Raw genomic sequence first — 25831 nt, 5'->3', positions numbered from 1 at the left:
GTTGTTGAAAAAATATTTGTATTCTATTCTCAGCATAAAGTCCCTTTGTACGGTTTTCTGTACTTTTATTTGAAGCTCAGAGGTTTTACAGTGAGGTGTTGCTATTTTCAGAACACTTCTTCCACCACTGGCTGATTGTGTGCTTTGAAGGCTGTTGTGCATATTTCAGGACACATTTTCAGTTATATTTGGCAAAGCAAGCTGGCACACAGCACACCAGGGGGGACTCTGTCTTGGTTGGCAATCCAGTCTCGGCTATTTCAACAGGAAACTGGTGCAACAAAAATAAAACACAATTTTGACCAGTTGTACTCCACTTTGGACATTTTGAAAGAATAATTATATTACTTAAGGACTAGTAAGAACAGATTTATTAAGTTTATTTCAAAGTGGGTGATCTGCGCTCCGGTTTGTTTGAACTTCAGATGTAACTCAAATGCTGTAATCCTAAATCAACACTTCAGTTCGAGTCATACTTTCTATCCAACAGGGGGAGCTCCTGTTCATTCTCAGCCTGCCTGTCTCTCCACCACACACACACACACACACACACACACACACACACACACACACACACACACACACACACACACACACACACACAGAGAGAGAGAGAGAGAGAGAGAGAGACCATACATATACTTACTCACCACTGTTTGGCATCAATTTTCACAGATATTGATCTGTGCAGGTTGTACCCTTGGGCAAGGTGATTTTACACTTATCTCGCCCCACACCTCTCCAACTCCCCAATCTCAGCTCAGCGTCGCATTCACTGCGCTTCGGGGATGAGGAGGATTCCCACTGGATTTGTCTCTGACTGCTTGTCAGTATTGCTATTGTCAGCGTCTGATTGACGTAATAGGTCACTTGTGCATATACATGAAAGACATGCGTACACAGGCCTAATCTCTGTGTCACACAAACACTGCTACATACGCGCTCATTCAATCATGGGCAATTTTCTTCTGCAAATAACCACATTTATGGCTCATGGGAAGACATTGATCAAAGGATCCCTGTAATGCCTCGGTTTCATTCACCAAAGCCTTGTCTAAGGGAACCTTTGGGATGACGGCGTCGGTACCAGTGGGAGCAGAGACGTTTTATTAAAAGATCATTTAACCGCTCACCATATTAGCACCTCAATAGCTACATGAGGGATTGGAAACACAGAGTATTGATCAAACTTATAGACCTTTAATGGTATTTTACAACCTCGTGTAATCATGAACGATCTTGACCTTTAGTATATAATGTAAAAACACATTTTAATTTGCCTTTCAGTCTGGCTGTAATGGCACCTTTTCTAAGTAGCTGTGAACTGAAGGTTTCTGCAGCACAGCGAAGTTTGGTTTCCATCTTCATTTGTTTTATTTTGAGAAAGACAGAACCTAAATCCACAAATGTACTCACAAGAGCAGGAAATTCAAAATTATAAATCAGGAGCCGGTACAGGGTAATATGCTGACTCATTTAATAACACATGCCAGTAGGAATGCAAATAAATAATTAAACAAACACCTCAAGGGAGCCTGCAAGCTAGACGATCTATTTCCTGCTTTGTGGTGACTTTTTATTTTTAATAAAACAATTACATGCAGACACACTTTTAACGAACTGTAAAGTAACAACAAGTAGCAATGAATCATGAGGGAGGGAAAGGATTTCATTCAGCCATGTCTGAATCTCTCACCGTTCTCCATTAACAGCAAAGACTTTACACATTCTGTAAATCAAATAAGCCTCTTACAGAAAAGGGTTATTGTTCTCAATGTGAGACTGTCTCATTGACTGCCAGCTAAAAAAAAAAAAAACAAGCACGCTCTTGCTTGCCTAATGGGGTGATAACTGCTGCAAGCATAACCATGGAAACTGAACCTCTGGTGCAATGCTGTTTATGTATGTTTTTGAACACGGCAGTAAAAAAAAAACACCCGAGATTCAATTGACTGTTTTTAATAATTGCAGAACATTGGCAACATTCTAAATTCGATTAAACTTTCCAAGAAAATCATGCAAATAGAAATGAACCACTTGACGTGACTGACATCACAGGTGTTCACCTTAAAAACACCCTTAGACTGGGTTAAACAAACATGTTCAGCACCGGTGACACATGGATGACAGCCTCAGCCTCCACTCTACCGGCGGCCAGGTGCAGTGATTTGTATGAGCTCGATGATGGAGCTGGTTGAGAGGGACACGGGGGACATGGTGTAGATTGCTTCGAGTGGGGTCAGTGTGATGGTCATGACAGTCGGACACCCTGAATCTGGAGAGTGACAAGGGTGGGAGAGAAGGAAAAAAAATCAAAAGAGACAAACATTAAGGCAGCGGCTTCTGCATGGGTGATGATGCGTTGCGTGTGTGAGTGCTTTGATAGCAAGAGCGGCTGCCTTTGTGTTTATTTGCCAATACAGAGGAAGAGGGCTCCCATACAGACAGATGGAAGCATGGTAATTGTGTTTCACCCTGCGTAGTTTCTTCTCTGATGAGCGCCTGACCCAGCATGTGGGTGGAGGGAACCTGCAGGTATTGGAGACGTAGCAGGATACCATTTAAACATCACAGTGTTTCTGGATGGGACTGTATGGTTAAAGCCTCCTGCTGTTCGTGTGGTCTGGAAGTCTGGATGTTGCTTTTTTCTGGACACAGCATTTGTTATTCTTTTGTGTACGTACAAGTGCAACTTTTGCATCAATAATAATTGCCATGTTGAACAATGTGCAACACAGCCTTCCTGTTTCATTTTGATCTGCAGTGTTGGATCACAGGGTGACTGAGTTGCTGCCTTCATTTTGCAAGGACAGTTTAACCCCCCCAAAAAATGGCAGTGGGTTATAGGTCAAATACAAATCAGGTATGCTTTTGCTATGAAACTATGTCAATAATTTCATCAAGGTTGTGAGTAATTCTGTTGCTATTATTGGCAAATATATATATATATTTTTTTTTTTTTCTTTTTTCACCCCGCTGATGTGGTCAGAAAAATTGGACTGCCTCATTTTTTTTTTTTTGGACGGCAGTTGACACTAATGGGGGAGTTTGTGCCGCGGTCGCTGTGCCCTGACAGCCATGGAAGCCCCATCATTTTAGATCCATATTCAGTCAGCGTTAATATGAGAGGCATGGTGTTGTAGGCCACAGGACTGATCAATAACAGGGAGGCTGCAAGAGAGATTAACAAACACGCACACATGCACATAGAGTATGAAATGCCCTTTTTACACTGCACACAAGTCTTAGGGAAGGTAATGGGATTATAGATCAATACAGAATTGTAAAGACTAAAACAAGCCTCTGATCTGGCAAAGGGAGCATTTCCTTGTGTGTCAAGAATACAATTTCTGTTGACTTCAGCACTGTCAGCCTGACATAAGAGCTGAATCAGTCATGATATATAAATTATATAATGTTCCCCTTTCAAATAATATCCATAGAAATGCAAGAATAAAAAAATTGACCGAACTGCTCCACTTAACCATCACCTGTGGAAATCAGCACAGTAGCTCATTAGCAGAGAAGTAGGCTATATTGTGTGAAATGAAACCTTAGAAAAGGCTCATGTACTAAAATAATGCTGGAATTTATAGGGTTTAATTATGAACAAAATGACATGCTGTTTGTGTAAACTGACAACCTCACATATGATTCAGTACGAAGAAATAGTTGGAATTTTAAAAAGCTGCATTTTATTTACGGAAGCAAAAGAAGTGGAAGCTGACAAAATGTATTCATATAATTAAAATAGGCTAAAATAAAGTGAATAACATTAAGCTGAAAGTAATAATTACACCACATTGTACATTTTAGGGCAATAAATGCTCTCTGCTTTACAGAAACATTCAAATACAATTTGATAGTTAAATGGAAAATGAATAAGTAAGAGTACGACATTTTGGTCAGGAGGGGGGGGGGGGGGGCTGTCAGTAATAGTCCGACAGTGTTTTGTAGCCTCAGCTGGTGTTGACTCCTGTTCAGGTCACAATCTTCTGCGTGGCATGATTAACCTATTTTGCATCAAAATCGTGGTCGTCGTGTTCTCCTTCCAGCTTGTGACTGTCATTGGAGTGCAATAATGTCCTTTGGAGAGTTTTGCATTGTTGAGCATGTGCACTATGATATAATACTCGCCATGGGTACGGACGAGTCTAGATTTTGGACAAGAGTGCAGCTCTGCGGCAGAGAAGAAGAAGCTGAATCAGGTTGTGGACACACAGATGATACTTTCTTGTACAATCAGTTAGATACCATACAGTATGTTGACACTGATGTGGAGTTGAGTGGTTGCCCCTTTGATACCGCCTGCATGGTTTATGCATTACCTCTGGCTCACTCACGTGTCCACACTGCCATCATGACTTGTGCAGCTCTCCTGCTGCCATGTCTCATTTGTCCACTCTGAGGTTTTCTTGGATAATGGCCATCAGTAATCATATGTTAATGTGTGTCAAATGAAGAGTGGTGACGAAAAAGCGATGATTTTTGTTTCTCCTCATTCAGAGCAAGACACACATGCTCACACACAAATACAGAGAGAAAAGGAGTCCACCCGAAAAATACTGCCCTTTACGCGTTGAATTATTAACATAATACATTTAGAACTCACATTGTATTTCTGCCAGCTTTTTCCTGTCTATTTTTGCCAAAAATCACACGGAATTATATTCAAAATAGGCAAAAGGCCCAAACTGTAAATAACATGCCACGGCAGCAATGAATGACGCAGCTCACGCAGGCCGTGTGGAAAACCAAAATATTCTGCAACCGCTATGCTGACAACAAGCAGGCAGTGTGTCCTAGTCTAAGAAAAAAAAAAAAAATATATATATATATATATATATATATATATATATATATAAAAACATGGCTGGCCTTTCTTTAATTGTAAGGATGTATTTTTATACCTCTTATTATGGTTAAGAACTGGCAACAAGGAATAGCCATTCTATTTATCCTGAAGACATCAGTTCTGCCCACCCTGGGTATACACCCATTGCTTTTAAGGAAGCACAACCTTAAGGCTAAACTGAAGGAACAAAAGTCTCCGTTGTAGATCTAATACTGGCTAATACCCTGCGTTGCATGAGAGATTGAAACAAGATGGTCTCCAGCCTTGCTCTGCATGGAGGTATCTCAAACTATGCTGTAAATACTTGCTCAAAGGTCTGTGTGTGTGCTGTATGCCTGTGTATACACACGACTGCAGCTATGTACTCCACAATGTATTTATTTATTTTCCCTTGGTTTTGTTTTTTTCATTCAAATATTGCATACAACAGCTGAAAGACAAACATACAAGTAAAGAAGCTCATTCATTATTAAATATTCACATTGAGTGAACTCGTTAGGGTTTTAGAAGTCGTGTGGACCCATCCGAACATATCACAAATACATTTCCAAAAATGGCTTTCATGCATGCAAATACAGAGAGATGTAAATTTGGAGAAGTATCCATAGACACCAGTGCACGTTGACAACAAATACACACACACGCACACACGCACGCACACACACACACACACACACACACACACACACACTCTCACTTACTCTATCTCCCAATTCCCCCAGCTGTTCCAGCAGAACCACATCTCCCCTGATACACATCACAGACACACTCCCACTCAGATCAGCAAGAATGTAGCACAAACTAGACCAAGCGCCAGACCCAGACTGTGAGAATGTCACCATGTGAAATAGATGTTTGCATCAATGTTTAATGCAAAGTGGAGGCTTCCTGCAGGTGCAGCACGAGGTTATCACATTGTGAACACAGTAAGAGTTCTTCAGAGACACTGGTCAGATTACTTGTAACATCATTGCACCGACTGTAAAACCATCTGTCCGTGATGGATGATATAAATTGTGCTCCTTAGTGCCATTTTATCACACATTATGTCAAGCTATAGCATGCCATGTAATCCTAAAAACAAGCTGTTACACAGATCTTACAATTCTGTAATGCAGATTTTTTAAATAGTCACAAAATATGAATGGAATACTGTATAACTCAGATTTATCTAAAGTTCAGTTCATGCGAGTTGTGGTTTTAAAAATAAACTTATGATAAATCTTGAGTTATGAGTAATACAGAGACATTTCTGCAAATATTTATATTTCTGGAATTTTAAAAACAGCAGTTTTTCCTTACATTAGCACTAAGTAGGAGAGTAAATGTAACAGGACGTGGTTGAATTTCTAACTTAAATGCTCATGTCTTTAAAGTCTTTGCCATCACATGTTATTGTTGCAATGTTAATATATAGTATAGTTAAGTGCTGTCATCTATACTCCCTGATCAGTGCAATTTAGCATGCAAACATTGCATGGTTTTCTCAGAATGTATTTTCTAAGGTGAATATGTTTTCAGATTGAAAACTAAAATCAACACGGAGTAAGCATGTTTTAAAATGGTTAGGAGACAGTGTGGGACACCCATTCCCACAAAACTCAAGCAAAGAAATGTCGAGGAACAAACTGTTGAGAAGCAGCAGAGACGGTTTACTAGTTGTGGATGTCCTGCTGTAGTGGCGAGGAATTGCACAGCAGGTACGAGTCAACTTTCACAGAGAAAGAGAGAGACTGCTTATGTGAAGAGACATCTGGTTGGACTGACTGGCAAAAAAAGAGAGAGATATTGTGTGTTTTCGTGCGGCATTGTCAGAAACAAAAAGAGATAGTAAACAAGCAGGAAGTGGTGAAAACATGACGAAGGAGAGATGGCAGATTAAGAGTCGTGCCAGATTTATAGAGTCCCGTTTAAGTTTTTAAAAGCCTGCTCACATTACATTACCTGCAGTGATTATAGGGGCAGTGGGGAGGTGCAGTGGTAAATCATGTCCACTTTCATACAGCGGCTGCTCTACCTTGATGGATTGTGTTTGTTAGTAGAGCCTTGTGGAGAATGCGTGAGAGACACAGCAAAGATATTAAAAAATGTCTGCAGTTATTGTGTGCATGGTATTTGATTTGTGGCTTCACGTTGCTTCAGAGAGGCTGCCGGTGTCAGGCCTGTCAGATTTTTGAGGTTAACTTTTTCTGTGACTTGCAGGAGATACATCAGCATTGTCAAGCTAACCAAGAATGCGTTTGCCAGCATGTTAAAATCTTTTCCCATTGTTCTGTAATCCAGTTTCATGACACACACAGAGAACACTTCCAACAATGTAAGAATAAACATTCAAAATTAATGGGAGAATATTCAGAGAGAGAGAATGTGAAGCTGTTTCAGGTAGGGAGCCGAAAGGGTTTTTTTTTTTTTTTTTTTTATATTACCGTGTCTCTCGAACACAAATACCAGAATAGCCCGCTTATTTTCACAGCATTCATTTCAGCATTACAAAAATGATATATTCTGCTGCATTTACTGCTGCTGGAACTAATTATTACACCGAGAAATTAGTCTGTCAACTTCCTTGAATTGAAGGCAGATTTCTGTGATCCGTGTGACGCATGCCGTCATGTCAGAGACATGTGGCGGCCCCTCTAAGGACGCTTTGTGAAGTGATGCGAAGGTCTGATTAAATGCTTGATCATTTGTGTGATTTTCTGCTTGACCCAATGGAAGCAGAGGAGAAGTTCACTGGATGATTCCACATTATCTAAATGGAATCTGACAGAACTGAATAAATGATAGTTTAAACAAGGATGCCACTGAGTTGGTAGCAGTTCCATTGACACTGCAGGTAGGATTATGTGTTCTCTGATGGTAATATCATCTGTCGTCAAACCCATCAGTTGTCATGAGTCAGCGCCGCCGCTTGTCTTATTGGCTGTCACACTGTCACAATGCATGTTAAGGTGAAACCGGAGAAATGTTGTTTTTACCACAGTTTGATAGCTTCTTATGTGTGACCGTGTGTAATGTTGTAATTCTGTTGCCTGGTTACAGAACAGAAAGCAAGAGGAAGCTTGAAATCAAAGTGAAATTTAAACATGACCTCTTCCTGATCTTCAAGCTGACTGCCAAATGCTGCATACTGTAAAAGTGCTGCATGGTGTGAAACTGACTACCCAGGTCTTGATATTGTTGGAGACGGAAGACCGAAACTTAGCAAATTAAAAATAGATAAATAAATAATTCAGTAAATAAATGAATGTGCCATTAAGAGTATACCTAAAATTTAGAAAATAAATATAAATATGGCAGCATACATAGCCACCGTTAGCAATAGCAGCTGTTAAGTCACAAGAAATGAAGCGAGTTCAGCATTAAATTTCCTCCCTTTATTCTCCAGGTTGTTGTTATCTCTTGTTCTCCGTCTGAGTCGCAGACATTTTTTGTATTTGTAGTTCCATTCATCACAGCTCGAAGTTAGAATACACTCCTTCTTTTTCTGATGTCGGACTGAGGGCACACTTTACGCTACAGTGACTCGCTGCACCAGTAAATCATGATTTCAGATGTCCCTTTGGTGGTAGGCTAATTTCTATAATTATATCGTCATGCGGCTGTTTTTAAGACGTGGGTTTGCAGCATTCGTTTTCATAACTTCCATGTTAATTTATTCACAATTAAAAACTATCGCTTGAGATCCATCACTGCCACTAGCTATTAAAAAAAAACCTACAGTTTTCAGTGGACAGTCAGCAACATGTTCCAGACTTGGATCTCTGTGTTCATTTTCAGTGTGCTGGTTTGTGTCACATCAGCTGTTGCAGCTGCAGATGATTGATTGGTGAGCTGTCAGGGACGAGCAGGGTTATCGTGTTCTGCTGCCCTTCCCTACTCTTCCCCTCTGGCACAAATTAAAACAAATATTTGATTTATTATGATTATGATGTGTTGATTTTGTTGCTTTCCACTCTTACTCTAGTATTCATTGTTGTGAAAAAGCCTACTAAGGTCATATTGAACAAACAATGTTGTCACAATCTGTGTTGCATTGATGTCTTTTGTTGAGGAAGAGAAGGTTTTTCTTCTTTTTTTTTTAATGCATGAATTCACGTTAATTTATTTACAGCTGTGGTCGAATTATGTATGTGGTGGAAACTAAGGCTATTTAGAAGGCCATTTAATGAGCACATATTACACTAAGTTGTTTGGAGGCTGTAGTTGTGAATGGATCTGTGGTCAGTATTGTAAGCAGTTAATTGGATAAGGTCATGAGGATTTAAGTGATTGTAATATAGGAGCATGTTTTTGAGTGATTGGTGACCATCAGCTTTGTTTAATGTTGCTTTTATAATTAAAGTGTAATATTGGCTTGTTTCACATAGTTTACAGTGGCAGAGTTCATCCCCACATTTAGCTGCCGAGAGATTTGCGAAAAATCATTTGTGAAGAATGAAGAGCACTACATTGGCTAAAAACCAATAGCAGAGCAGCGATACATTTTCCTGCAGTGCTTTTATGTTTACTTCAGTGTGCAATTTAACTGTAGCTAAAAGGAAATTGTTCCAGCTCTTGTGCAATTTCAACTTTATTTGTTTCTCCACAGCATCAGTGTTTCAGATGGTCTGCCCCAGAAAGTGGTAATCAGTTGAATCACTGCAATCATTGGTAAACTAGTCATTTCAACGTTATCAGCTCTTGTATAAAATGGGCTTTGAAACTTGCTTTTTGATAAATAATTCATATGCACAGTAAATATTAATCTAACCTGTTAATTATACTTACAGAGTCAAAATGTTAAGTGTGTCTTACAGAAGGACCACAAACGAATCAATGTCTCGATCACTGAATTGGAACAATTTAAATATTGCTTGGTGACTGCTTTGATGTAATACAATTGGAATTTTAATATAATGATTAAACTCCAGAATGGAATTATGATCATTTATGTTATCTTGCACCAAAAAAAATTAAAAAAAATCTGAGAAGTGAATTTCTATTTTGTTTTTTCTACAGCCCGATTTGTTTCTTTGAGCAATTACATGTTAAATCTCAATGTATGTTGGCCCATCATGGACTCTCAGAGGAGAGGAGGACTGGATGCAAGTTACTGGAAACAACTCAGTCAGTCGGATTTCCACTTTGCTTGAAAAACTTTGCTCCTGAGTTGCTTACAAAGTACTACACTACCCACAGCAGTTTTTTTTTTTTTTTTTCCTGTAATGAAATGTCAATACAACCCCTGCAGGAAAAACACACCCACTTTTCAGGTGGTAGTTTGTTGTTACATTTCATTCTTTTACTTAAAAATATCAATCCGTAATTGTGGCATCTGCAAAAGTTGAAGTCGGTATTTCGCAACTGCCATTTTACCGATTACAAGTGCTTTTTGTTGCAGTCTAACACCCTACCAAATTTCAAGTCCTGATATATTCTTAGGCTGTCAGCATTTACATACTCGGCATTTAAATTTGAGAACCCAACATGAAAATGAAACAAAGGTATATTTTGGCTTTTGGCTAATATTTTAAGCTGTTTATATTCATTTTGTTGTTTTATACAAGGAGCCATTTTAATGTTAAGTCTATTTTCAGGAGTGCACAAGTAGGTTAACAGATGAATATCAAAGGAAGTAAAACTGATCATGTTTAATATATTTAGATGCAATGACAGCCTTGAGTTTATGGCCCACTGGCACAACTAAACATTTCTTCTTTATAAAGCAGAGTTACGTATTTGTATCTTATTTTTAATTCACACATCATTTTATTTTTGATCTAAGCCTGTCAGGGGCAAAAACAAGCACCTTTTATGGACGTACATTGACAGGGCACAATCGCCCAAAGTCTTACATTGCAGTCTGTTTTGTAGCTGCCAACTGAGGCGCTCTAGATCAGTACTGGACCAAATTCAAAAACTGTTGTCCCCAGTAGTCACTTCGACACGAAATTAATGGGACAACAGGGTCCATGTCAGGGCTGCAATATTGAACTTTAATATGATTTAAGCCTCAGAAGCTCACGTGCAGTTCATCCTGGTACAAGCACAACTCCTCAAGCAGGGAAACTCAGCTCAACTTAACTTGCTTGGTCGATGCAGCCTGTACGGATGAATTTCTGGCTTCACATGACTGGTTACCATCGACATTTTATCCACATGGAAAGCGTCCTGACTTTAATTGCAAGTTGCCTTAAGGGACACTTAAGACACTTTTTCAACAGGGAGTTGGCCTGTGCATCGTTAAAAAAATCAACACATATTGATGGGAGGGAGGGGGGCACGCTTAAGTCACACTAAATCCAAAAATATGTTTCATGTCTCTGTTCAGATTTGACTGCGTCATGTCTCCAGGAAGTAACTAAGCAAGAAGAAGAAGAAGAAAAAAAAAAGCAGTAAATGAAGTACTCTATTTGCCTCCAGCTGTGTTTATACATGGCCAGTTTAGCAGGCCAAATTATAATAACCAACATTACGTTGTTTTCAGAAGTTCAGCGCATGAGAGATGAGCCAAAGATATTTGGCTCATCTAACTCTCCCTCATTAGAAACCTCTGTTGTAAGAATTTGTTAAGTAGAATCACAGTGACACATCTCACCACCCGATCTATACCCGCACAGAAGAAAGATTATTTTATGATGTGTGAATAAACAAATCTGAGAATGAGGGTATGACTGAGTATCAGAAGATATTTTGCCTCCGTGGTCCTAAATATAAATGTTTTTGCCAAATCTACCACAGGAAATGCAAAAGCTCACAGTGCACCATGCACAGTAAAAAAAACATGCATAAAGAAGAGGGCCATACATAGACTAACTAATTCAATTATGCCTCTAATACTAAATCAGACACCTCGCAGCCACAAACTATTTTACAGAGCATATCAAGTGAGACGTGAGAACTTGAAATACCCCTCTGTATCTGTGAAGGAGTCATTTTGTATGCATTATTTGTGAATACTGGGATTCCTGTCAAAGAGTTGTTGCCGTGTGTTTGACTGGTGCAGTGAAACTTCAAAGAAAAAGGGCATCAGTGTACAATAGCAAAATCATTTTCTTTAATAAGCATCAGGGAAGCCCAGTTGACATCCTCATTGTCACCGTGCGGCCCTTTTTCCCCCCGGATAATGGTTTCAGACTGCAGCCCTATGATCCATTTCTTTGATAAAATCATTTGGTGTTCATCTTGAGAGACAAAACAGCGCTTGATCTCGCTCTGTATTCGGGCTACACATGTCAAATGAACATACATTACCCAGTGGAGCCTCTTAAGTACTGTCAGAAGGCATTCCTCTGATGACACAGTTTGGTGTTTGGCATCACCAGTATTTCATCATATGTTGTGAGACTGTCTCCGCTCATTGCAAAGTAATGCATTGGCCTTTCATTTACAGGAGCTGCATGTTTAACATCCTAAGCAAACAGTTAATACAGATGCCTCTGACGTTTCATTTTTCACACGACGCCATTTCAGCTATAGGAAGAAAACATTGCAATTAAAATGCTGCATGTTAGATGTCATTAGATGGCTTTTTCAAACTTTTAATTCTAAAATACACCCTTTATTTATACTCCACAGGTTTCATGCTGCTGTTTTGCTTTTTGAAATTCAGTGAAGTTTGCTAAGATTTCCTGCAGAGACGAGAGTGTCTCATTGGAGGCTTTAAGTTTCGGGGGCAGCCCGCCGAGTAAATAAACTGCATCCTTCAGTCGAATCCCTGCTTGTTTACAAGACGGGGTTTATGCCCAAAAAAAAGTGCTTGTACATGCAAGTAACATCTTATGACAAATGCAGAAAGCCGCTTAGAAACAAGGTATCCCCCATGTAAAGCCAACAGCAACCACAGCAGGTGGCATATTAAGAAGAACATCTGTCCCTTCTATTTAACCCCGTTTGACCTTTCTAGCTAGTTGTTAACATAAGACTTAAAGCCTTAGAAAAACATGATACCTCTTTTAATCCACCCCAGTCCGAGACATTTTTGAATTATTCACTGTCACCTTACTCTTGTTTAAAGACTGTTTATTTGGAGACGTAGTTGTTGCCTCGCCTCTGCTGGTAGAGCGATCAGGTGAAAAGTGTGTGCAAGTGACTGTGTACACCCATGTGGGTGTTTTGGATTTGGGGGGTAGAATTCTGTGAAGGTCTTAATGAAAGTCAGAGCGCTCAGTGGACATGAGGGCTCCTCTGATGGAAATCAATGCAGTCTTTTGTAGCAGAGAGAGAGAGAGAGCGAGACAGAGACAGAGAGAGAGAGAGAGAGAGAGAGAGAGAGCAGCCGATTCCAGCCCTCAGCTGCCTGATGTGGTGCTGACAGACTTTGACGAGCATTTAATGATGCGTCACCGGGCTGGACAGGTCATCAATTTATTTAGGCAGTAATGTATGTATCCCTAGGTAAATCTTTAATTAATGGGCAAAAAGGAGAGGACAATTGTGATGCAGAGGGCCAAGGAGTATGGAATTCCAACAGGTTTAAGGCTGACTTCCTCATTTCCCTTTTAATTAGCTTTAACTGCAAAATACTCCAGCTGTGTTTCATTAGTTTTTTTAAACATTGTTGTTGAACTTCATATTCTCTAGGCAAGGCAAACTTTTTTTTAACCAATATGTTAGAAATGTCTATTTAACTTGAATGCAAACATTTCACAATTCCTGTGATTTCTTTCATCAGTTTCCAGGTCCAGATGAGCCCCAGATGTAGTAATGTAGTACTTGCACATTTACCTTGCTTTCACGTTTTCATGGGTAATTGGCTGCAATTCTGGACCATTGCACTGCTATGAAACAAAGGCCACAGGCACCACATACATCACATACAGTACAAAAGTATTTGCTCCTCTTCTACCTTGTGAACTGCCCTACGTGTTTCTCCTTCGTGTTTTCGTGGCCCAATTTTTGAGGATTTTTTTTAGGCCTTTGAAACTCTACTTATATCTCACTAAAACAAAAAATGTGGATGTAGACATCTGAGTGAACGAGAGTCAAAAATAGACAGGTATGTACAAGACTGGCTGAGATGTATGTACAAGACTGACTGAGATGTATGTTCATGCGTAGGCGTGAAAGTGACAGGTTGAGTCAAGCCTCATTGATTAATCCACTAAGTATTTGAAGGATTTCAGAGTGTGGGTTGGACAAAGTCAGATTGTTCAGTGAGCCGAGTTACCTCGCCTCTGTAGTGGATGATTTAACACGCAGATGTGACTGTGTGAACAGGAGTGTATGTGGTTGTTATGCACATACTTTTGTAGGTGACAGGATGTTTTCCGAGAATGTATTTTCAACAACATTGTTGTTACCAATATTTTCATTGGTATGGGCTGAATAAAAAAAAAAAAATAAAAAAAAAATATATATATATATAAAGCAAACAGTAAGTCTTTCTGTGAAGCTTGGTTTTGTGTGCAAACAATTTCCATTAAGGATTTAAAGATGCGACCTGTCTTATTGATCAACGTCAAATTCAGCTCAGATTTATTCGGCAGCAATTACTTGTTTGATTTATGAAATTATTGCAGCGTTTTCTAAATGAGCTGTGATAAATTGTATTCAACCGTGAAAACGAGTATGACGCACTCGTCACTGATATTTACAGTGAATTGAAAAAGTATTCAGACCCCTTTACTTTTTGAGAATTTGTATTGTGTTGGAGATTTTATTTTAAATGTAAAAATTGCAAATTGGTATCTCAGTTAGGACGTGTTTGAAAAGAGTTTTTGTATCTCCTCATTAGGGTCTGTGGTAGGAACATGTTTGAGTTTGCCAACTTCAGTCATTCTGTGCAAAGATGGGATAATCTGTCAGAAAGACCATCATCTCAGTGGCACGGTTCAGATGTTTCTGTTGGATTTGCTTCATAGAAACCACTCTGACGTAAAAGAGTTTGGGTTTCCCACATACAAATTTGCCAAAAAATAAATAAAAGGACTCTTGGCGAAAAAGGCTCTCTGGCATTATGAGCCAAAAATGTAGCTCTTTTGGTCAGACCTCAAGGCACCACGTCTGGTAAACATCAGGCACTGCTCATCATCTGGATAATAACATCCCCACAATGAAAAGTTGTGGTGGCAGCTTTATCATCTGGTGGTGATGCTCGGCAGCAGTGATGGAAAGACTTGTGATCCAAAACGACACTAGAGTCGCTTCAGGAAAAGAGTCTGAACATAGAACATATTTGGAAAAACCTCAAGATGGCCAATCACAGATGCTTCCCATTCAATTAGATGGAGCTAGATTCCCTGCAGATCCTCTTAAACTGCCCACTTTAATATATGAATTGCCCTAATCCAGGTATTCTCAGTTTGTAGGGATTTATCCAAGAAGACTTGACGTGGCTGCCGTAGAGGCGTCTACAAAGGACTGAATTAAGATGTCAGTACTTTCGTAAATAAGAAATTTCCATTTTCTGTTAATCGTTATTTATACATTTGCAGAAAAAATATATATGTATTTTTTCACCATGGGTTACTAAGTGTAAAAGTTTTCTGTTGCCAATATTTATATATATATGACACCTATATGTTTTCCTCTAAAATGAAATTTTATACAAATCCAGTGATTGCTTTTGTTGTTGTTTGTTTTGGTTAGTTGATATTTCCTGTAGCCCAAAATGTCTTCCCCTCAACTCACATCCCAGCCTGCATCCACCAGACTATTCCTCACAGCTTCAGTTTCCGTCGTTGTGAACATCGACATCGTCAATGTGTCGGCCAGTTTAAGCGCATGCTGATTGGTTTAAATTAACCAGAGGTCTACGCCCAGTGTGACACACAATGTTGCTCATATTTGTATTTAAAGGGAATATAGTCATGAGATACCCAAACATGGCTCATTCTGACTGCTTGTATTTACAGTTTACTCATTTTATTTGAGAAATAAGGTTCAGAACAGACCAGTAAATGAGATGTTTTGTACAGGTCCCTTGCTATTGACATGAACAAAATTAAAACGAGGACAAGAGAAAAGAAGTGGAAAGGAAAGGGCCTCTGCATGGCAGGTACTATGTTATCGCTATGTAAGCATCAGATCCTCTGTAACTATTAATTGTGTAAAGAGCAAATTTATCTACAATAGTATGAGGCCATCTTGCCAAACTGCCCCACAAATAGCCAAAAGCACTCTTCTGAAAAGCCACTCAGCAAGCCATCTTCCTCCACCCCCAGCTGTCAGTCAGAAAGCTGTGTCACCTCTCAACAGCTGGTAAGGCCGGCAGGCAGGCAGTTCCTCCAGTGGCTTATCAGTTTTTCCTCAAAGCTCCTCAGTAATCAGCCGCTACAGCTACCAGTGAGTCAGCTCCAGCAGCAGCCTGCCAGCTCATGCTGTATACAACCAGCCAGCCAGGTTTCCCCCATTGCAACAGCTGGTGACCCCAAACGAATTACCCTGCATTGGCTACATTCAGCTCCTCTCTCCTAACCATGGGGACAAGAAGGGTCCCAAAACAAGGGACCCAAAAGGAGAAAGCATCATCTAGACAATATCCTCCATTCAGGCAGCAGCTTATGAGGGCAGACCTTTTTATTTTGTTTTGTTCCATGGGTCATTCTGCTTGAATTTAACACAATTTCAAGTAGTGCTTTTAAATTCAAATTCAAACGGTAAGTCAAATTTATCTCAAGAGCAAAGTCACAAAGTGTTTTACATCAGGAAAACAACATAAAAACTAACATTACTGCCTCAAGGTTATATGCCTCTACAAACCACTGAAGTTGTACTTTACATCCATGTCTGTCCAAACTCGTACAGATGAGACATTCTAAGTGAGAATAAATCTTGAATATTGTGTGTCCTCTTTGGCCGCAACCAAAGTGTACTGCTCTGTTCAGTGCCATGAAAGGCAGCATTTACAATCAATTGCTCTTTAAGCCTCATTTGAAATGGCTGCAGGATTTATTGTGGAGTCTCCAATGGGCAGCGGCGTATCGGTCTGTGACTGTGTAGTAATTACCCATGCACTGAGGACAAAGTGAGAGACATGGCACGTGTGTCTATGTGATGGCAGAATCAGGAGGTTGGGGGGTAAAATAAGTATAAGAGAAAGTTGTTGCATCTACTTAACAGTATCAGAGTTGTGTTCGATCTTGTGATAATTAGTATTTGAGTTTAGAAGGTGAAGACAGAGTCAAACAAAATTAGACGAAGCTGCCTTTGGGTAATTATGCAGCCCATTGATATCCAATAACCAATTCATATGGCCCTTTGGACTTTTTAACTATCACTCAAGTGCACTGTGTCACTGCTAAAGTTTACTGCCATTAATCTGCAGTACCAATACTGTTCACAGAATGCATAAGCTTGTTAGGATTTTTCATGGATTTTGAGCAACACGGTGAAATGAACAATCATATTTAGTATTATTTGAGACGTTACACTTTCACCTGGTCTATTACGTTGTCATGTCCCATTAAATGAAAGGCCGACCGAGCTCTTTGAGAGTCTACCTGGTTTATTTGCATTATATATTATATATGATTTGCAAAATAACAAGTACAACATGTACAGATGGTAATAAAGCAAGTGGGGCATGAGTGAAGAGTATGTTTATTGGTTGGACTAATTAATACACAGGACCTCAATGTGGATAACAAATCAATGGCATCCAGACATACCAAATATACGCAGCAAGTAGTGATCCTTATTGAGTTGAATATCTTAACATTTTGATAGTGATTTTCACCTCTTTGACCTTATGTCTTTGCAACATGTGCTCTGTAAGTAAAATGGCGGATTTGCTGTTATTTCAGGTGAACCACAGGATGGTAGGACGGCTACTGGCGTTCCTAGAGGGTACTGGAGCTTCTCCTGGGTAGCCGAGGATGACCTGAGCTTTCCCAATGACTCTGTGCCAATGTCAGGTGAGTCGAACATTGTCAGCCCTTCTCAGACAGACAGACAGGCTGAGACACTTCTGTCCTCCAACAATCCTTTGCTTCCAATTGGCCCTGACACCTGGCATCAGCTCTCTATCAGCACGCATACGCATCTCTGTCTCGCCTGCCCGCTACCATCAGCCCTGGCATTGTCTCAGAAGTGGTTTTCTGTTGCTCTGTCTTTCTGTGACCCTTTCAAGGACCCAAATAATTCCAATTTGTAGTTCTTACACAGTTTATTTGCACCTGGAGCCTGCTACAAGTCATAGACATACAATTTGTGTTTTATAACCTCCTGAAGAAAACCACCAGGTAATAGTAGTGAAAGTATTTAAATACAGCAGAGATTAAATAAGATATTTAGCATAGAAATAAGTAATGTCAAAGTAAAGATAAAATGTTTTGAATTTTTCAAAGCGCAGTGTAAGTCTATAAAGAAAAGGTACGGATTACAAATACTGACATGTACCTACTTTCTCACGATAATATGCGTATAATATGTGTACTGTATACCTAAAGTGATCAAACGATCATCAAATGATCCAGTATGCATCAATGATGTAAATGTGATCCAAAATATGAAACTAGACGACACAAACTTACACAGCAGCAAAGAAAACAGCAGGACGTCTCTGTTTGGGGAATATTACGCTCATTGTGTGACATGACGGTCCATTTAGTTTTCTTATCACAAATGTTTCAACATACGTCCTTGTTCATCGACGTACGTGTGGAAAATGCACTCATATCGCTAGTAAAATGTAATTCTGCTGTTGCCAAATGACTACATGTTACAGCAAATTGGATGTCACGACACTGTTGCTCTGTATTTCGTGGGCGTGCTGCGCGTGGAGGTGGTAACCGTATCAAGAAATCTGAGATGCGCATTAGCCAATCTGAAGCCTGAGCTTTTACGTCAAAGCAATTATGTTTACACACTTTATCATTTGAAACTTTGGCAACATCTAATATGAACATACTTAAAACTGCATAATAGATCCTTTTTAAGCTAATTTATATATTTTAAGAAATCAGTAATTGAAGGGTAAAAGATCGTTACTAATGGACGTCTACAGCTCTTTGTCAAGCAGGTGGAGAAAAAAAAAGTCCTGTAAAGACTTGACACAGTTAAGTCAAAACTTGACATGAGATGAAAACGATTTTGAAGAACGAGATCTGAATGCCAGACCCAAATATTAAAACCCTGGGTCTGAGCATCTGCATAAGCCTGTAGGCGCATGGTTGCATCCATGTCACATCAGACTCAAAGCCCATTCCCATCACTTGGGGGCGACAGCTCCAGCAGGATTTATTTTTGCCCCTTTCCATCATCTTGGAGGGTGGGAGGTCATCCTGTAAGTGATGATTCAAAGTCCCGCCAGCACCAGTCTGTCACCCAACTGTTTATGAAACACATCCTTGACTGTGCGTCCCTGGGACCTTGCTTCAGCTGCTGTGGCTGTGACAGTCTGCAGTGGATCTAACTCTAATTGGTGTCACTTAGACAACAGATCACCCCACTGTTTTGAATGAATCAACCCATCATGCACATTTTTCTGTTATTTCATATCACGACAGCTCCGACCTCTTGTCTCTAGTATGTGAGCAAACCAGAAGAGGAGGGTTTTTTTTCTTCCTTTTTTTTGATTAGTAAATCAAAAGCAATGTGGCAGGAGGAGGAAGGATCACATCTGGGTAATAAAGCCAGATGACAAAAGTGCTGATGCAGATAAATGGCACAGTCCAGTGAAACAAATGAAATGTTGATTGAACAGACAGGAACAAATGTGCCCTTTTACTTGTTCTTTATATAATATAATTTATGATATTGTATTCTCCACCACTGGTAAATAGGTGAATTGGAGGGGTGAGGGGAAAATGTTTTCTCTCAAGTAGAAGGAGTCTTTATTTTATGAAATGTTTTTTTGTTTTTTTAATCAAACTGCTGATTCATGATTTGCAATAAGGCAGTGTAATAAAAGCTACAGTACTTTAACTTTATTTTACAGGTACTTTATTTAATTTTTATTACAACAATACGTCACTAAACTAACGGGCAGAACATTTATGGCCTGCTGGCTTTTTAAATTGTGTTCCTAATGATAGACAATGACAATCTTCTTTTTTTTTTTAGCATGGCTTTAAGACAGAGCCAAACAGTTTCTCACAACAATGCTGCTGAAATAGAGCTCAGAATGACTGGCGTGTTATACTTTGTTTTTTGAAATATTTCTTAATCACGAGAAGATTGAACTTTTCCCAACGGTAAAACGAAAAGAAAAGTAAAAAAAAAAAAAAAAAAAAAAGAAGTTAAATAAATCCTTTACTTAATTTTAATACTTTTAGTTTGGCCAATGTTTAAAAATTGCAGTACCTATCGAATTGGCACACAAGCATCATGATAGTATTGAATTGGTAGAAAAGCATATCATCCCAGCCCTAATGTGTGTGCATGTTCCCGCCTTTTATTTCTCTTCTTGTAGGGACCAATTACTCGCTCAAGCCAAAATGGTAAAAGCCCTTCAAAGTGATGTCACTTTGATACGACTCGTGCTGCTTGTAGCGGCTTTTAAAGGTTGGGTGTTGTTGCATTGTGTTCCACGGGACAGCATCAGAGGGTGCTGAGAAAAAAAAAAAGGGTTTTGAGAGGACACGAAAAATACAACATGGTGAACATGGCTTTAGACTTCAACGATAGATCGCAGCTCTCCCAACAGCATCTGCTGTCCGCTGGCATTTATTACCCTCCACAAAAGCCAACAGACCGACTGGACACTCGCCACCAGCTGCCCCCGTATTGTCCCAACCTCCCCCTGCCTCCATGCATCCAGTGCCAGCCTTTAGCTGCAGGGGCTGCAGGGTAAACCGACTTCCTTATTTAAATTTCAGAACTGGTGAACCGACTTCATTGCCACTCTGTGTCAGTGATGTCCGTAATGTCGAAGCTCTCAGACATGAACTCTCTCCTGTCTCCTATCTGCAGTCGTCTCTTCCCTCACGCCATCTTCATTACCCCAGACCTATTCTCCTCATCGAGATGAATTGTCTTGGTTCAGCTGTAGCTGCCAGCTGTAATACAGGCACTCAGATGGATGCTAGCCACTTGACGAGTCACCGTTTGCTACAATAGAACATCTGCCTCACTCAGCTGGTAGTGCTGTTCTTGTGTAATGAGACACAGCAGTGGAATAAAACACATTTGCAAAGGTGGGGGGATATAAAGGATCGAGCACTGGTGCAGGTGCTTAAATACGGCATCCTCCTGGAGTCGTATCATTTAGCCTTTCCAACCTCCACCAGTGGGCACATTGTTCCTTTTTCCTGAGCATTTTCATGTTGTGACGTGTAACTGGATCAGGCTCCTATAAGCATTTATTTATAGGAATTTTGTTGATGCAAATATATAAAAAAAATGTGCAATATTTATAAGGGATTCTGATCTCGATAATAAGGCAAAAGCTGAAGTTTGATGTCACATCAAAGGTCCATTATATATTATTATACATACTTCTTCAAAGACTAAAGTGTCATTAATCGCACACATTGAACTTCCCGCTCTGGAGTAAGCTGGAGCTAACGTCTGATGGATCCTTTTAAGTGTATCAGGAGTGAAAAAGATCCACAATTTAAGATGCACAGTTGTTTATGTGATCAAGAATTTGGAATTTGGCCGGTGCCATCTCGCCAGCTGCCATCTCGATCCGATTGGAAACCCGGTGATACCTCGTCCCTCCCGCCGATAGCTGTAACCTGATTGCACCGCAGGCCTGTCAATCAAACAGACACGCCCCCAGAACAACAGCTTTTTGAATTGTATTTTTTCTAATTAATGACCGGATTATTTTCAGACCGACCACCGTAAAAGAAGCTTCTCCAGCTGGTTTGGCTGAATATAGCTCGGCTATGTGAACAAATGTTACGATGTCTGAGAGCTCTTGTAGCTCTCAGACACTTTCAAGTAGCTTTTAAATGGAAAAAAGGTTGGCAACATCTGCGTTAGTGGTTGTTCATTTGTTTAGATGGTTTGAATCATTGGATCCATTTAAAAAAAAAAAATGCAATTAATCAAATGAAGGGGTCAATGTCTGATGGAAATTCAGTGACCACGTTAACAGAATTTGCTGAGAGTTGCTGCTGCTGCTCACAATGGTTTCGGGTTGTTGCTGACTGAAACGATGAAAACTCAATCTTTTTTTAATGATTGGAAACCTTCTGTAAGAAAATGTTTGTTGTGGTTTGGTTTTGCCAGTAGTTTCCCCTGAATCTTCAAGCCCTCAGACGGTTTGTTGTGAAGAATAGCTCAGTGCCTTTGTAGTATAAGAGTGACTGCTATGGATAAGGTGAAGGAGTGAGTTCACAAGGAAGGGAAAGTCTGACATTTGACTTTGATCTCTTCTGATGTGGAATCACAAACTGTCACATGCAGTTGAGCCAAAAATGTTGATAACTGAACCTCTTTTGCCTTCATACTTCAGACATCTCACTGCTTTTTGCTCAGTATCATTAAACAAATCACATTCGAACTAGCACTGGTAGATATGGACCAAAAGTCATATTTGCATATATTTTGGCTGAATGGCAATATATGATGTATATCGCAATATTTTCTACCAAATGGGTTGAATATTTATTTGTAAGTCGAAGCTATGAACGGTTACAGTCACTTTTTATTAACACAGTGTGATCAAAATGAAATACAAAGGAAGGGTTTCCTAGCTGTTTGAAAATATACAGCTTCTAAAAATGTAAATAATAGGTTAGGAGTTAAATAGCATATATATATAGATATATATAGCATATATATATCTATATATATAGCATATCTCTCTCTATATATATATAGATATATATATCTATATATAGCATATATCTATAGACATATACATATATATATATCTATATCTATATATATATATATATATATATATAGATATAGATATAGATATATAGATAGATATATATATATAAAAAGCTCTTTCTTTGAGAATGTTCCTTCAGTTGTTTTCAACATCAAATAGATTGACGGGCTGCCGGAAGTTTATCATCTCATTTCCAGTTTGCGGCACAGCTGTTTTACCGCTCTCTCAACCCCAGTTAATTTGCTCCAGTCTTCATTACAGGAGTTAATTACCTGCATTTAAACGTAAGCGAGTTCTGCTCACCCACTCGCAGCTCTCTGCTCGCTTTAGCGGCTTTCTTGCTGATCCCACAGTTGTTTACCAGCTGTTCAGATCTGTTAGCTGCTTTAGCTTAGCAGTTAGCGACGGCTCCTCGTCCTCTCACTGGTCCATCTCCCTGCTGCTCAGTACATCTCGTGTTCCGCCATTCCTCCGCCTCCTCTAGTAACAATCAAACATGTGACTAATGTTGTTGATTTCCTTTGATGAAGCGTTTGCTCCGCATCATTAAAAAGATCTTGAACTTCTGCTGGCGAGTTCTGGCCCGGCCTCTCCGCTCAAATTGATTTGCGTTACTTTTTTTTTTATAAAACATGCAGTTTGGGAACATTTCAAATAATGACACATTATGATACATAAAATGAGCTACTGTATGACTTAAAACCAGAAATGTAAGAGATAGAAAGAGACATGGACACCTATCACAGTACTTTCTCACCATTGGTAAGTCAAAAAGCCAGAGCCACATCTTATCGGACAGCCCTCGTAGGTGCCACTTAACATTAATGGAAAAACTGTATTTAGACAATACAGTCTTTGTCCATATCTCCGAAGAAAAATTATTGATATATCATAAGAACCATTGACCGTATATAAAAGTGTTCGTAGCTTCTGGCTCTGAAAAATTAGGCCAATGCTGAAGTGCCTTAAGCTGCAATACCACCGAGTGCCACTAGAGGTCGGCTCCAAAAAGCCTCCAGTTCCATAGACTCCCATTCAACTTGTCTCATAAAATCTAGTCAATGCGATTTAAAGTCAATACAATTTCTCCACAAGTTATCTCAGTTTTGTCGGCGAAAGTTGCTCTTTCTTATTAGTTTTCTGGCCGTCCATCTGAAAATGTTGTCATTAATTACATTAATTATAAAATAAGCTTCAAAAAGATGTGTTTTTGGGGGCGTGTGTTTGATTGACAGGCCTGTGGCGCAGTCAGGTGATGGCTATCGGTGGGCAGGGCGTAGTATCGCCGGTTTTCCAATCAGATCAAGTCAGATCCACCGCTCGCTCCTCCCATTCATTTGTGTCCCCGACATCAGAATAAGAGTTCTATGTTCTATGTGTTTTAGATCATCTCCTTTAAATGCCTCTCGTACCCGCTGTTTGTCAAAAATCACTTGACACTCATCGAGGCTCCAGTGCCCTGAAGAGGAAATTAATTTGCCTGGAATACCAAGGCCATAAAAAGTCAAACAGTTCCATAAATTAAATCAAACAGGCAGCATTTCATTGTAATCAAGAAATAAACATATGCATTATCTCAGCTAAAGTGTTTCATGGTGAAATTTGTCAGAATGTTTTTTTTTTACTCTTGATTCACAAATACATCGTTAGTTGTGATTTAGTTGATGTCTGCAAATTCAGCATCTCATTTTTAAACATCTAACCACATAGGTGTGCGCTGCTGGGAATTCACTGCTTCATTTATATAACAAATTAAGATGGCCACAGTTGGCTCACATCTCAGTGACCTTCGGACTTGTAACACGACACATCGCTCAATCTCTGCTCTGTTTGATGAATGAGGGCAGAGTCGCAGTGTCATGACAGACTCATTAGCCAATCACACACCCCTGTTAACCCAGTCAGAGTCACCAGCAACTCTGAAACTGCTCCTCTTAATTGCTAAGAAGGCTAAAATGTACTATTTTTTTTATCGTTTTTATTTATTTATTTATTTTTTAACAATGAATTAATGTCACTTAAAGCACCCGAGCACATTCTGATGGGCAAGATCATTACAAGCCGTGTTTACATTCATCTGCTGCTTTTAGTTATATGGAACAATCCACTTATGTTATAAAACTAGCATTGTTTGCAAAAGGGAGGCTGCATTGTTAACATTCTCGATCTAATCAAGCTGATGGGATTCGAGGGACAGGTATGAATAACCCTTCAAACCATGCGTGGCATTTTTCACAAAAGCCCTCAGAAACAACATTAATCCTCGGGCTAAATTCACAAACATTGTAATCGTAATTTATCCGAAACCTTTCTTTAAGCAAGGAGTCTCAGATTAGGAATAATTCAGGAAACTTCTCAGAGCAACTCAGTAAAGAAAGAACAGAAACTCTTATCCTAGTAAGGAGGTGCAGTTGACGCCGTTGCTAGGTGTGACGCATTCATTTACAAGATGTGATTGGTTGATAAAAAAAAAAAAAAAGCACTCTTTGTTATAACGGGTGACATCCAGTGGAAATAAAATGAACTGTGTGCCAATACGAGGCTTTGAAAAGGCTGTTTCTGTTTGTGTGGTCATTCAGCTGATGAAGATATCTTCACGCTGCAATCACATTTCAGGTGGCGTTGACTTACTGCGTTGAGGGAGAGAAGTGAACGTCTCAAACGAGGTCAACCACAAACATCGTGCCTGCAAGATACACTTTGTAGTGTTTCATTAAAATGCCGTCATTCAGCGTTTGAAGAATATTTCTCGACCTCGCTGTACTTCCGCAGTTTTCTCCACTGATTTTTAAATTCTTAAGCCTCTTAAAAGTCCTCCTCCTTGCTCCTAATAGTTTTTCACCGTAGGAGGTCATTTAAGGGCTAAGATTTTGTGCTAATACCTTTTATCTTTACAAGGGTTTTCTCTTATTAAGAGGAAATAAAAAATGTCACAGTTCTAAAAATTTGCTTAGAATTACGTCACTAGGAGGAACTTTTATTCCTTGGAATCTTTGAGTACGGCCTCCGATCCTCTATATTCTGTGGGCTGACGTAGTCACAGACTATTATTACATTATTTTTTTTCCCTTTTGGATGGCAGGTTTCACAGTGGCTGAGCATCACTGCAACCAGTTACCACAATATCTGGGTTATTGGTATTCCTAAATTACCTTCAATTATCATCAAAACCGATTATTCTCAGATCCCTTTGAACTGTCCTACAGAAAAACATTGAGTAACACGTCCATTAAAAATAATAATAACGGGATTATGGTCAATAT

The 25831-nt window shown here is 39.5% G+C and overlaps 1 protein-coding gene across 1 annotated transcript in view; it reads left to right on the top strand.

The window, feature by feature from the left end:
* The window catches only part of alk (ALK receptor tyrosine kinase), a 343730-nt gene that overhangs the window by 124773 nt on the left and 193126 nt on the right, over window positions 1–25831 (top strand). The window contains exon 2 of the mRNA XM_069714659.1: window positions 17584–17694. Within this exon, the coding sequence (XP_069570760.1) occupies window positions 17584–17694 (111 nt within the window). The remainder of the gene's footprint in view (window positions 1–17583; window positions 17695–25831) is intronic.

Source organism: Brachyistius frenatus, unplaced genomic scaffold (genome assembly GCF_029030835.1).
Source record: "Brachyistius frenatus isolate BFR_SWC_R1_liver_20210118 unplaced genomic scaffold, ASM2903083v1 Contig_133, whole genome shotgun sequence".
Taxonomy (NCBI): Eukaryota; Metazoa; Chordata; class Actinopteri; family Embiotocidae; genus Brachyistius; species Brachyistius frenatus.
Note: the sequence above shows the minus strand (reverse complement) of the source record. Positions and strands in the feature narration are given on the sequence as shown.